Here is a 14,765-nt window from a genome sequence, read left to right on the forward strand (position 1 = left end):
ACATGAGCAGTCTCAGACAATTAACCCCCTCTATTACCAGGCATGAGCAGACAAACAAACACAAACAGACAGACACAGTCACATACACTCACATATCACACAGCGGGTTTGTTACCTGGTGCTGGCTGCAGCTTACACCGAGCTCCATATGGAGGGGGGCTTCTGAACTCTCAGCCAATCAGGAGAGTTGAGAAATCTCTCTTAATTGGCTGATACCTCCTTCACCATAGTGAGGGCTCATCCTCCAGCCCCCTCTAATTAGTGGTCCAGTTTAGAACTTTTTTGGTTCCCCAATTGGGCTCCCCAGGACATGGCGGCCCTGGTTACATGTACTGTATTCTGGCTATTTCTTTAACAGAAATTCCTTATTTAACGGTCAAATGACATTAACTGCCAAAATGCAAAACTCCTAATGTTGATTTATTTGGTCATATTTAGAAATATGAGTAACAAAAATGTGCATTGTGGTCCAAGCATACAGTTAGGGCACTTTAGAAAATATGATTATCTCATGCATAGCTTCCTTCTAGCTGCTTGAAAAACATTTTCTAGGAAATATTCTTATGTATCTTGGCTGCAGTTAGGCATAAATCAGTTTAGCAAGACATAAATGTTTTGCAAGTCTATCAGTAAGTGTTTTGTGGCAATAAGTAAGTGAAATGAACTACATTTGTCCTTCCCCCCATTTATGTCCCACTGGATGATGAAATGAAGAAAAAAAAGGGATCTCTTTTTTTAAAATGCAATGTATAGAATGACAAAAAATGACAAACACATGTGCATACATCCTTTAAATATTACAATTACTACCAATGGGGATGCAAAATCTCTAATTACAACAGAGAAGATACATTTGCTTTTTCAATGTAGATACCATATTAAATGCTATATTAGACTTAAATAATAAATGTGTAAAAGGGCAAAGTTATATCTGAAGCAGAACATGACTTACTGTCACCTAGGGCACATATTCAACAGGCAACCCATGTATTGTGAAACATGTGGGTTTATCCTCCTTAACGCATACAGCCTATAAATAGATGAATATGATCCACATAATGTCCTTCCCTCCTTACATGCATAGCTCTCAAAAACACTATTCCCTTTGATAACTAAAATGTCATGTTTACAATGAATATTAAAGTATTTTTTTCTTGTGTCTTTCTAGGCATACAGGAGGAGATGACAACCACAACAGCTTATCCTCTGGAATGGAAAGCAGGTATGATACCCTTTACTGGCCTTGTTCTGTTAAAGTAAGAATCATGGCTCCATGCAGGTTGATAAATCATATTTTACTATTCAAAGGTACAGAATGCCAGTCCTACTGCAAACCATCCCATAGTCGTGTGCACATGAGCCTACGTAAATATTGCAAAAAGGACTATGGTAAGTAGAAAAAAAAATATATAAAAAATATTGCTTTTCTCACAAGTGTATATTCTGTTTGGAAATGACTGTATTTTATCATATCACAAGGGAAACATTAGGCTCTCAGGACCCTTCCTAATATACATTTAAGAGGCCTTGTCATCCTTAAATTGAACCTGTGAATTAAGGTGTACGCTACAGATACTGTATACATTTTTATCAATACATTGTGCAGGCATAATCTTTGGCATGTATATACATAAAATGTTATATATGCACTTTGTTCTGTCTATATAGTCTTGCGTTGTATTCTGAGACCACAGGAAGTGTTGTGGGGCTAACATGTAACACACTCTACAGACATTTTTGTAGCTTTTAGCTGGATGTTGAAAGTACAGTATTTGCTCAATTATAATTTTGAATATTAATTTTGGAAAAAAAGAAAAAGCCTGAACATAAGACTACCCTATGGTAATAAAGCTTTACTAGTAACTATTAATTCACATGTAAACTATTTTTTTATATTTAATAAAAACTATGATTGAGAAAAATGCATTTCTTGTTTTAATTCCATTTTATTTGCCAACCTGTCCCCCAGTTATGCACATCTGCCCCCAGATTTGCCACTCTGCCTCCCTGATATGCCTTATACCCCACTATATCCATTGTAGAAGCCCCAGCGGAAGTTCCGGGACGCAGCAGAGGTTGTCTGAGCGCATCGCAGACATTTACAAGTTGCCAGAGAGAAGGATGCAGGTCCCCTGCAGTGCTGCGGGGGGATCCTCCTCTCTGGCAGCCGGTGAACGTCTGCACGATGCTCGCAGACAACCTCCACAGCTACCCGGAAGTTTGGCAAGAGCTTCTATGGCAGAGCACCGGAAGGTCATGTCACGCCTGCGTTCCATCATAGAAGGCTCTGCAGAAGTGCTGGGCTGCAGCGGAGGATGTGCAGATGTTCACCGGCTCCCAGAGAGATGGATCCAGGTCCCCTGCAGAGCTGCGGGGGATCTGGATCTTAGTCTTGTATTTGAGGTCTGATTATAAGACGACCTTGAATTTATATTTCAGTAAATATATATTCGAGTAAATACAGGATATAGGTTATAGCAATGCCCTATTAGGAGTAATTTTTATACTGTATATTCTGTACATTGCATGATGTTTAGTAAAAAGGGGGTTGTCCCACACGGTGTCACCTTGACATTCTATAATGTGTACTTTAAAATGGTGTAATGATTGTGCTGTAGACAGTTTAACAACCACCACTAGCATGTTTTCATTTGGATCCAGAGTCAGTATGTCTTAAAATCTGTGATTTAGGGAACTGCTTCTCTAACCTAAAGGCCTTGAGGTACAGTTCCAGACTGCTAAATGGCTTTGCTAGTTTATAATATCCCAGACCAAAGCAATATTAATTTTTAATTCTATAAAGCATCAAAATAAAGCAGCAAATTGTATGATGCAAAAATAAATGTACCGTTTTGTTAGTTAAAATAAATACAATTCATTCACAGAACGGTCCATTTAACAGTATATATTATTACAATAATGGCCTGTGACAAATATGCGTTAAATGTATGCGCTGGATAAGAGTTAATTACTTTGGCAGTAATTCTAAAATGTAAACAGTTATGAAGACTAGTGATAATACTTAGTATGAAAGGCTGACATTTTTCATTAAGCCTAAAGTATTTAAATGAGATCTAATAGCCCTTTTGCTTACGCGTTTTAAGTTTTTAGATGCAAATAAATATGTTGGAACAACTGCATTCCTGACCTTTTCTTCCTCACCCTACTCTGTTTGAATCAATGTTCTCCCAGCAGGACTTTTTCTTGATCCCACAAGCACGGCTAGGATAAGATGACTGAAGGATCATCATTTCATAGGATTATTTAAATCCATGGCTTTGGGAAATGAGGATGTTAGGGTGGGAAGCAAAGTGTGCACTGAAAAGCAGAGCGTGCTTGGGAGATGACCAAGAAGTTTTAGTCCAAGCCCTGCTGAGTTTGAAGAATGATTTTTAACAGCACAAAGGGATTTATCAAGTTAAGCTGATTTTCTCTTGATGGTGAGAACAGGAGGGCAAATATATTGAGGTGAGGGCAAAGACTAGGTTTAGCCTGATCAGCAAATTTGTCAGAAACATTATTTTTATATAATAACATCATGATTATTTGTACGATTTTAAATGTTTGAGTTTTTTTTTTCTCAAATCTTGTTTTTTTTTTTTATCACACATCTTTGTGGCTTTATGGTCCAGACATTTAACATAACAGTTATGTTGTACCTTACTGGCAGAAAAGGAGTTAATTTTTTTCAGTTAAAGAGTGGCCTGTGATGCATTAAATAGCAATGAGTTCCAGGCCAAGTTCTCTGTAATGAAAGGCATAAGAGGCCCTCCAGCATTTCTCTAAAAGAAGGGGAACATAAGGAGAAGAGGAATTTCTTGTGATTGATTGTCTTTGTGTCAAGACTAATAAAACTAAACAGTCTTTACACAAGTGACGACCAACTGATGAAACTAAAGGCGTGAAGCCACAAGTTAAGTGTGTGCAGCCACCCAAGGTGTGTGTATATGTTAACATGCCAACTATAAATCTTCAGAAATGCTGCCTATTTTCTAAAACTGTAAGACAATTCTAAATACTGTAAATACTGTGTACCTCTAAAATGTTCTATTAATAAATAGGCATACTGTGCTCAAGGGACATAAAGACTGTTATATTGGTTTGGTTTCTTAGATTATAACTATAAAAACCCTCCACCATTACTTAATTGTGTGAGGGTGATGCAGGTAATAATCAAGCAACATCTTCCAATTTTTAAACCCTAGAATATTTTCTGTGAAGATCAGATTCCCCTTCCATTTATAAGTACATCTGCATTCAAATATTAAAGGTTCTAGGGTCAACTTTAGGGTAAGCAGTCACAACTGGACTCCTCCACTGTTTCTTAAGTATAGCCTAATTTCAACCCACAATCGCATGATTTGGCAGAGGGTCAGTAATCTGCATCAACGACTTCACTCCACCCTCCCCTACACGGAGTCCAGGCTGGTAACCAGCCACATTCATATGTCATCCCGTGGCCAGGGCTAGTCAGAAACATCGTGGAGTAAGTGATGTAAGCACCGCAAAGACAACACCCTGCAGCTACTACGGGTGAAACAACAGCATTCTGCATTGAATTCTGGCTGCAACATCACTTTAAAAAGCTGAGTTCCCTTCTGTTGCCTACAAGTGAAACTCCCACCTGGAGTTTAAACACCAGTATCGAAATCAAGGTCCTCCTATCGATATATACAATGATAAGGATTACAGATTTACATTTGGACCATCTCCCTGGAGCAGTATTGATTGTCCATTTGCTTCTTCGGGTCTCCCTGACTAAATTCTTCAAACAAAGAGTCTTTGTGGCACCTAAAGGACAAATATAAAAAAATGATAAACCTTGATAAGGACACAGCGTTTTAACACTTATCAAACAAAATTAAAATAATTGCTGTTTATAAAGTTAAATATATGCTCCCCATAAGTTAATTAGTTAATTGCAATGAAGAATGACACAATTGCTTTTTGCTGCCACTGAAAATAATTTAATAAAAGTGGAGCAGGGGTACATAATGCAGCCACACGTATAGATTCCTGTTTAATTTCTTTTTAAATGGGAAAAACCCAAGCTCATGAGAAACTTGTAATGACCTATATATGTTTTTTTATAATGAGCTAGAATTCAATAACTACTGTTCATAAAGTGAAAAACATACCCTCCATAAGCGGGGGGGGGGGTGAATTACACTAATCATTATTAAACTCGGATACATTATTTAATCCAACGTGGTGCAATATTATTAATTGATAAGAAAAAAAGAGACAATATTCAATACCAGTACAAATTACAGCGAAGGACATTCTGAGCATCCCTCTGTTTGGTTAACTACCAGAAGTGTGTTTTACTTGCCAAGGACTTGAGGCAGGATTTACAGAATGGATAAATGCTTGTTGTGCCCCAGATTTGGGATTTCTATGCAATCGCTTTGCTGAATGGAAGTGAGACGGGACTAGCTAAGGCATACTGAAGGACTTTTCTGCCAAATGTTTACTGGCTTACTTTATAAATGTACCAAAATTAATATCAGTGTAGTGGAGACCCCAATATATCATAAATAAGAATACATTAAGTTAAAAATAATAATACATTCCCAGAGTATAGCAGCACCCAGAATGACACAGGAGAAAGAAAAAAGAGACAATATATAGTAATAAATAAAAAATTAAAAGAGGAATGTGTGTCTATGCTCTCACAAAACTTCAGAGATGATTAGGCTCTTGATAAAACCACATCTTTACTTCCATGATCATTGGGGCATGCACATGAATACAATGTCCAAAAAATAGCATATACAAGTCCTTAAGATGTTCCTCTTGGGTTCTAAACGTTCCTATAAAGTGCTTTGTGTTTCTTAAAGTGCTAGATAGATCTCTTAGATAGTATATGTAGATGATGGAAAACTCCTTTAAAGTGAGTTGTGTTTCTTTTAGGTGCTTTTGCTCCTTTAAAGTGCTATGTGCATCCTCAAGGCACTGTATAGAAGCCCCTTACTTTAATTAAAGTGCTGGATGCCTTTATTCAAAAGCATATGGCCATCCAAAATAAACAGATAAATATTTAACTTTTTACAAATTTTTTTTTAAACATGCCACCAAAAAAACTCTTAGAAATCATGTAAAGATGTGAGATTTCGGAGTCATAAGCTGACCTACCTCTTTCCTCAAACGTAACACCTTCGAGTTTGGCTAGTTTTCCAACTGCCATAAAAACCACCACATAAGTGTCAGAATTGGCTATTAAGCATTATGGCCTTTTTGGCCTCTTGTGTACAAAGAGCAGCACCCAACACCAGTTAGCAGTTCCCAGTTCTATAGAGAAAGACCAATGTAAGTGTAGTTAATTGGTGAGAGCACTAACACACATAATTGTGAACAGTTACAGATAAAAGCAATCAATATTTAGCAATGATAAAAATGGATATTACACAAGAATTTAAAATTCATATACATTTTTTTTAAAAAAACATCCATTTCACCAAATAGGCTCTCTCAGATCTTGTGGTAGAATAGGTGTAAATAAAATTGAATACATAACTATATGAATGGTGGCTGGGGTGAAAAAGTAATAAAAATAAAAGAATGTAAATTATATAAAAATAAATGGGAAAAAAAAGTGAAAAAAATATTAATAAATTAATCTATATTTGGAGAATGAAGTTGTAAATATGGAGGTGTAGATTGACTAAAGTGAACATTTTAAAATGAAAAAACTACGCATAGTGGAAAGTTAGTGCAGTATAAAAAATTTAAAATTTTTACACAATAAATAATTACCTTTATCAAAAGGCATAAAGCTATATATTATAGAATGTGTGTAGAGTATAGATCAGGTATGTTGAGGCAGACAAGAGATAAAGATGAACTACCCTAGACTCCCTTTAAAAAGATATGATGTGGAAACATAGTATTAATTGGTATAACAGCTTGAAGAAGTGGAAGGAAAGGCTGTGACTTTTTAGTCCTCTTTTGATTTCCAGTAGTTCTGGCTATATATTTTAAACCTCTCGGACAGCGCCGCAGATAGATTATGTTGCTGCTTGTGCAGGATCAAGAATCTTTGATGTTATACTGTTGACCAGTTTTACTGGAGCTTTAGGATGTGATGATCTTATTTTTAAGTGTTTTGGTCTCTCTGTAGGGGACACATGAGTTGCATTTAAAGAAGCCTCTGCACAGCCCAAAATGATCCTGTTGTCATGGGTTACTCTTTGTATTTAAGTAGCTGTGATCTATAAATATTGTGAATGGTGTCTATGTCCTTATCCAAGAGCAAGAATCTTTCCAAGATCTTTTATCTTGGAAACGGGATTTAAGATGTTGAACTTGTAAGTCAACAACCTCTAGACAATTCCATCTGAATCTTTGAAATTGGTCTTTAGGCATAATGGATAATCCACATATAGTTGTTTTCCCAGTTGGCCATAAATAAGTTGTGGTAACTGGGTAACAATTTTGTTTGCAGGAAGAAACCTCTGTTGAACCAGCTATTATTGTAGGATGAAGTTGATGCTCTCTAAGATGAATTGTGCCTGGTCAGCTGGCATTGAGGTATCGTTATTGAGCAGTTCTTTTATTGCTCAAATTCTAATTTGTGTTGAATGTTTGTATATATAGTGATTCCTAAGTCAGAGAGACAAAGCATGTTAGGTTATCATGGTGTTCTGAAATATAATGCACTGTGCGATATAATCCTGCTGCTGACCTTTTAATGGAAACAAATAAATCTTTGATTTTACTACTCTATAGCAGAGTGCTATTGGATTGATTTAAGACAGCTGTTCATGGGTAAGCACTGGCCACTGAGTGGAGGAGTTGATTTGTACATTGATATTTAGTGATTGAAGATGTCCATAGTGGCTTTCAATTAGGACTTAAATTTCATTCTCTTGGTATAGGAAAACATTAATATATTATTTTATTTTTTAATATAATTTAAATTTTTATTTCTTTTTTCCAGTCACCATTCATAAATGTGTGTATTCATTTTTATTTACACCCATTCTACCACCATATACTGCTTTTGTTTTATATTTACAATAGTACTATAATTCTCCTGGCTTCTTCCCTATTTCATGTACACCACCATAGTTTGTGTAATACCCTTACCATTTTTAACATCTACTCTTCCTTAAATTCCCTATACACATTTGTTTGAACATAACAGCAGTAGATCACATATAGCATTATGTTGTGATCTTATAACATCTAATTCCAGTGTTGCCATGACATGACAACTAGGATGGCTAGCCCCTCCTTCAACACACCTCTACCCTTGCCATTTAACTCCTTGAAAAAAGGCTGACGATGGCGTTTGCGCTGCCAGTGTAAGCCGGTGCTGCCAGTGTATTGCATAAAGATTTTGTTTGCCACCCATTATTTATTCACGTATTAGAAACAATCAGAGAATTGCAAGACTGCCTGTCTTAATTTTTTCCATGAAAACACGCAATCCTTTCTCGATTCACATTAGACGGATGCACCAGATGATGTCCAGATGTAAAAATTCCAAATTGAAAAATGTGCAACCCCAAATGTGGCCTTTTAGGCCCCAAACCACCCAACAAACCTATGCCTGGGTGGTATCGCTGTACTCAAGAGATGTTGCTGAATATGTATTTGGGTGTTTGACAGTGACACATACCAGGAAATGTAAATTCATACTTGAATTATAAAAAATACTACCACAAAATCTGGTAGTAGGATTAGTGCATGAAAAGAATAAAAATACTAGCATTAAAATACCCTGGGGCTCTAGTTTTCAAACATATATGCTTTGATGGGGGTAACTTGAACTAACCAGCTTCAAAGATGTCCCAAAATAGGACATGGGGGCAAATTAACTACATGTCAAAATTCTACGTTGAAAAACTCAATTACACATGTGCCAAATGTTGCCTTTTACCACCCAAACAACCCAACAAACCCATGCATGAGGGATATTACTCAGGAAGTGTTGCTGAACACATATTGGGGTGTTGTATGACAGTGACATATATCAAGAGCTGTGAATTCATACCTGACGCACAATATGTATTGGGGGGCACAAACGAAACTGCTACCACAAACTTTGACAAAGGCTGGTAGAATTGGGGCACTTAAAATACTAGAGTTTTAAATACCCTGGAGTGTCTAGTTTTCAAAAATATGTGGTTTGATGGTGGTGGTGGTGGGGTAAATTGAACTGACCGGCTTCAAAGATGCCCCAAAATAGGGTACAGTAAATGACAGAGAAGAAAATGACAGGACATGAGCACTGCAGAAATGTTAAATTAGCCATTGTCACGAAGGGTACAAAAATGTTTTTAATGGATAAGCTCAATGAAATGATAAAAAGATGTCTAAAACACAGAGATAAATAATGGTTAATGACAAATCCTAATAAATTTCTTTCTATGGTGGGAACACAGATTGGATTGCTCTACTTTACATTACCGGATGAAACATGTCAGGTTTGCTTTAATCCAAAAATAAACTGCCATTAAAAAAGGTCACTAGTGCCTGGTTTGTAAACTGAATACTAATTAAAGTTGGTTGACAAACCCAATGGAACAGCTCCAGTTTCTCAGATAAATTGTGCTCCAGAAATATTGATAGACCAGGAATAGTGCTTTATGAATAATAGGAATATGAAAAGGTCAGCTGTCAGATTGCTTAGTGAAAGTTGTGATCCTTATTGATTGGTATATGCCACGTTTGAGATAACATTACAACAAACACAAATAAAGGAACAATATAACATGTGTATAACTTATTTTGTATAGTCTAGCTTATACTTTTACATTTGCATACAACAGGAGCTGTACTTCTGTTCTACTGGGACCACTATATCCAAATATAGCTTTTGTTTAGGGACTTGGAATTTCTACATATTTGGTAAAAAAGATATGGATCTAAGGTGCTTTGGTTTAAACATGTTTGGGTATAATATAAACTCTAAAAGACCAGATGTACTTGTAGACTTTTTTTCACGTAAAAGTGATGTCCTGTCTGCAGGAATATCCCCACAAGACCAATAATTAAAAATGTAGCTATGCTGATAATGTAAAGAGATTTTACACAAAGAAATAATGGAAATCACATAATATTAATTGGAAAAATACATCCCAGCTTTGCATGTATAGATAAATTGAAATTCACATGTGTACTAAGCACTGAAGGTATAGAGCAAATAAACAGAATCAGACATACAAATGCCGTATTTGCAGGTATACAATAATAATTCATGAAAACATAGCATAGCAGATATAGATCAACAGAATAACACTAAGCTTTGTAGGTATAGATCAACTGGAATTCACATAAAAACTCATCATTAAGGTATAGATAAAACCCCCTAAATTACAGGCATAGTTTACAGGTTGCACACCCCATAGGCCAGCCCTGACGTCCACACTGCCCACATATAACCTGACCAGCACCCAAATTACACACATATGACTTGCCATATTTGTCCCCAAACAGCCCAGCATGAGTCAACTTTGTCTACAAATTGCCTGCCCTGTGCCATCTTTGCCCAATAAATACACTGCCTGTGCCATCTTTGTCCCATAAACACCCTGCTTGTGCCATCTTTGCCTTTCCACAAATCAATTACACATCTATGATCAGGGCTGGTGTAAGGATTTTTTCCACCCTAGGCAAAACATAATTTTGCTGCCCCCTGGCTCCACACCCACTTATTCCCCACCTCTTTTAATGCTTGTTACCTTGTTTAATGCTTGTTTTTGTCACAAATTTGCCTATAGGTGGCACCGGCCCTGCTCGCTCCCACTCCTCCCCATAGTGACCACGACCCGCTTCCACGGTTACTGAATGACCGCGGCCGGCGCCTTACGGCTGCTGCCTGCGCAGCTGCCTGCCTCCCATCCAGTGACCGCAAGCCGTGGCCGTGCTTCTAATGAATGACCGCGACCGGCGGTTCGCAGCTGCAGGCTGCGCGGCTGCCAGGGCCGGACTGGGACTGAAAGGCAGCCCTGGAAACATTTGGAGACCAGCCCCATATCGTTTATCTTGCGGTCAAGCTCTTGTACCCACACGCACCCCTTATACATACCCGAGTCACACTATTTGCCATACAAATAACTATAAAACATTCTTTTTATCACATTATTTGTATTAAAATGACAGAAAGCAAAAGTGTTAAAAGGCCCTAATAAATTAAAAAATTAAATACATTAGACATAATGGAATCAAAATATTTGAACTGCAAACATTTTTAGATGAAAGAGTTCCATTTTATTAAGTGGAACAAATCAGTGATCACATTATTCTTCACAATATTCTTGTAAGAGACTTATTTCTTTATTAATTCATGTAAACTATTTTTATTTAATAAAAGCTATGATTTTTGTTTTTATTTCCTTTTATTTGCCAACCTGCCCCCCCCTGTAATGCACATCTGCCCCCAGTCTTGCCACTCTGTCCCCAGAAATGCCTTATACCCTGATTTGAATGTTGGTCTGCTGGCCGTGCGGCCCACGGACCAAAGGGCCCACCGGGAAATTTCCTGGTATCCCGTTGGGCCAGTCCGGGCGCCTACTTTGGCTATAGGTTGCGCCGGCCCTGTCTATGATACACACTAACACTTTTACAGTCACTCAATATTTCACACTTTCATTCACACAATCATTTATTCTCACTCATTCATACAAATCATTTACAGATATTCATTAATGCATTCTCACACAATTCATCCACGCATTAATTCATACTCTTACTAATTCACACAATTCATACACACATTAATTCATTAATTCTCTCACTCATTCACACAATTCATCAACCCTATCCCCCCTTCTCACAATCTACACTATCCCCCATTCTCACTATCTACCCCCCTTCTTACAATCTACCGTCTTCCCACATTCCTCACTACCTACCCGCCTTCCCACTATCTACCCTCTGTCTTTTTCTCATTGTCTACCCTCTCTCCCCTTTGTAGTTCACTTACCTTGCAGAAGTCCTGCAGTGGGAGCCCTCTGTCTCTCTGCTCTGCTGCGGTGTCCACTGCTGAGCGCCGGTATATGACGTCATATTCCGGCGCTCAGCATGAAATGCCAGCTACTGCATGTAGAACAAACTAGGTAACTACTTAACAATAATATGTGCTAAGAATATTTTTGTTAATTTAAGCAAAATAGCAGGAAAACTTACATATTTGCATGGGTGATCCTTACACAAATATATCACAAAAGTTAAAAAAAAAAAACATGAGAGTTCACTTTTAAGCTTTGACTATGACACATATGTGGAAAACATGTAAGTCTAATTGATGCAGGTGATTCTTCCCCCTCATGTGTGATTCATGTTTGTTTTGAGCATTTAATAACATTCATATGTATATTTAATATTGCGAGAGTGTCCTCCTACAGTAAAGTTGCACTGGCATAGTTTTTAATTATTATTATTATTTTTTTCTTTCTAGTAACATTGTTTTTTCTTGGCTCTGCAAGACACTGTGAGACAAATAATTAATTTGTTACATGCACTCTTCCCTGAGGGCATAGTTTAGTAGGCAATATATATGAGTATAATGTGTAATATTAAATATACATTTATTTAATGGTGTTTGTGTTTTTGCTTACAGTTCTTCGTGCGCAGCTCTTAACTATGGAGAAGTCTGGAGAGTGGTGGCAATTCACAGCCACAGTGCTAACAGTATATAGGCAGAGGAGGGTGCCCATTCGCCGTGGTGACCAACCTATATGGGTACCTGATCAGGACTTATCATGTGACTGTCTCCGTGTGCAGGTGGGCAAGTCGTACCTAATTATTGGCAATGATGAGGAATCTCCAGACCCAGCCCGACTGATTTTGGATAAGAATAGCCTTGCACTTCCATGGCGTGATGTTTGGGCCCACAAACTGAGACGATTTCAGCAGCAAAACCGTCGTGGAAAATGCAGATTGTCATGATTAGTCTGTTGCTAAAAAAAAAGGAAGCTGCTTAGTAATGCAAGTGTTTTAAGTGTCAGTTGTTGTCTCAAAGCAGAACCATGTAGATTGGAATAATTACCTTGACCTGTTATCCGAACCTTCACATAATTTTATGTGGCTCACTACCTCTATATTACAGAATATATCAACTGTAAATTCTGGCTGAGATATGGAAATATTTGAGTCCAATAAAATATTTAGCCATTATATGTAGATTAAAATGATTATTGCAAAATTAATTGCAAACATTAAGAAATGTATTACATTGGGTCATGTACTCAGGTGCTCGAGAGTAAAATCGTGTCTGTTGTCTTTATACAGAATATACATTTTGTGTGTAGTAATTAATGTATCAATTTTTAATTGATTTAATATAGGAGATAAGTGCCCTGCTCTTTGTACAAGGGGCATAAAACTAGTGTTTTTTAGCAACCCACTTATTGATTTGTGATCTCCCCAATACCTGGCAAACCATCAAAAGTGAATTTATTTCTGATTACTCAGGAATTCAGTACATGAGTTGGTCAAAATAACATCCATCTTGGGGGGGGGGGGCGGGCTATGCCACCAGTTTTTAAGCAGTTGGCTAACCATACCTTCCAGTACAATACAATACAATGTTTTAAGGGGTGTAGTTAGCCACTCTCTTCCATAAAGAATGATGCTTGGGTTAATACGTAGAGAGTCTTAGGGTCAGCTCATTTAGAAAATTCCCAGATATGGTAACTGGCAACTCCTACCCATTTGTGTCTGTTCATTAGTCCTAGGAGTCCACCCTATTTCATGTGCTTTCTGCCTGCTCTCCATCATAGCCCTGTCTTTGAAAAGTCCAGCATGCACCCATCAGCGTTAGAAAATTAAAGTTTTAGAAATTAAAGCCGCCTATCACAAGTTTTTAATATGTGCTGCTTGAATTGTAAAACATGTTAAGCCCCTTAACGCCCCTATTAGATGTACCGGTACGTCCATAAAAAGGTGCCCCTTAGGATGTACCTGTATACCATGGAACTTCTCTTGTCAGCAGAAGCCAACTTTATTAACTTTCTGCCGACAGATGGGTGTAACGGCGCACGACACAAGTACACCACTACAATAGGAATACCCAAATCCGCCTTCAGGCCTTCCCTCTGGAAGACCTAGGAAGATCTACCCAAAAATTAAATAAATATGAATAAATATAAATAAACTTTATAAGGAGACCTGTGATGTCACTGTAACATAAGATGCAAGAGAGATCCCCAATCCTCTATCCACATTGCACAATGTTTGTTTTAGAGAGTGCCTCGATATCCCTGAGCCTTACTACTACAAGTAAAAAAATAAAAGTTTAAAAAAACACCACCCTATAGGGTAAAGAATGGATAAGGCTTCAGAACATAAAACAAGCTATGTGGGTATTACCATAATCAGGGAATGTTGCTGAACATAAATTGATTTGTTGTTCAGCAGTGGTGCCTACTAGGAGAATTTTTTTTTCTATTTTAGTATAAATATCGGTTTACATGTAAGCACTAATAATTATTATGCTTTATTATGCATTACTGTGATTTTAAAAGAAGGCCCTATTTGTCTTGAACAAAATTAAGTATAATTTGGTGAGTACATGGTTTAAGAAACATATGGTAAAAATGATTTTTAAAAAAGTAACTCCTGAAAGGGTTAAACATAGTGTTCCCTGTTTGCAAAGGAAATATTATGGGTCTACTATGAAGAAGAATTGTTAGATCTTATGTTATCATGCCTCTCTCGCCTCTTTTCACTGAGCTGCGGAAACCCAGTAAAGCTTTTCGGATGGTCACAGCAGATCTCTTTAGTGGCTGCGGTGGCCGTCAGAAAGCTTTACTGAG

The 14,765-nt window shown here is 37.4% G+C and overlaps 1 protein-coding gene across 1 annotated transcript in view; it reads left to right on the forward strand.

Moving 5' to 3' along the window:
• LOC128470478 (netrin-1-like) overlaps nucleotides 1-13,125 on the forward strand; it is a 55,544-nt gene extending 42,419 nt beyond the window's left edge. Inside the window, exons 5-7 of the mRNA XM_053452373.1 lie at nucleotides 1,169-1,222; nucleotides 1,309-1,389; nucleotides 12,569-13,125. Of these exons, the coding sequence (XP_053308348.1) occupies nucleotides 1,169-1,222; nucleotides 1,309-1,389; nucleotides 12,569-12,897 (464 nt within the window). The 3' untranslated portion in view covers nucleotides 12,898-13,125. The remainder of the gene's footprint in view (nucleotides 1-1,168; nucleotides 1,223-1,308; nucleotides 1,390-12,568) is intronic.
• The last annotated feature ends 1,640 nt before the right edge of the window (nucleotides 13,126-14,765 follow it).

Source organism: Spea bombifrons, chromosome 12 (genome assembly GCF_027358695.1).
Source record: "Spea bombifrons isolate aSpeBom1 chromosome 12, aSpeBom1.2.pri, whole genome shotgun sequence".
In the NCBI taxonomy this organism is placed as follows: Eukaryota; Metazoa; Chordata; class Amphibia; order Anura; family Pelobatidae; genus Spea; species Spea bombifrons.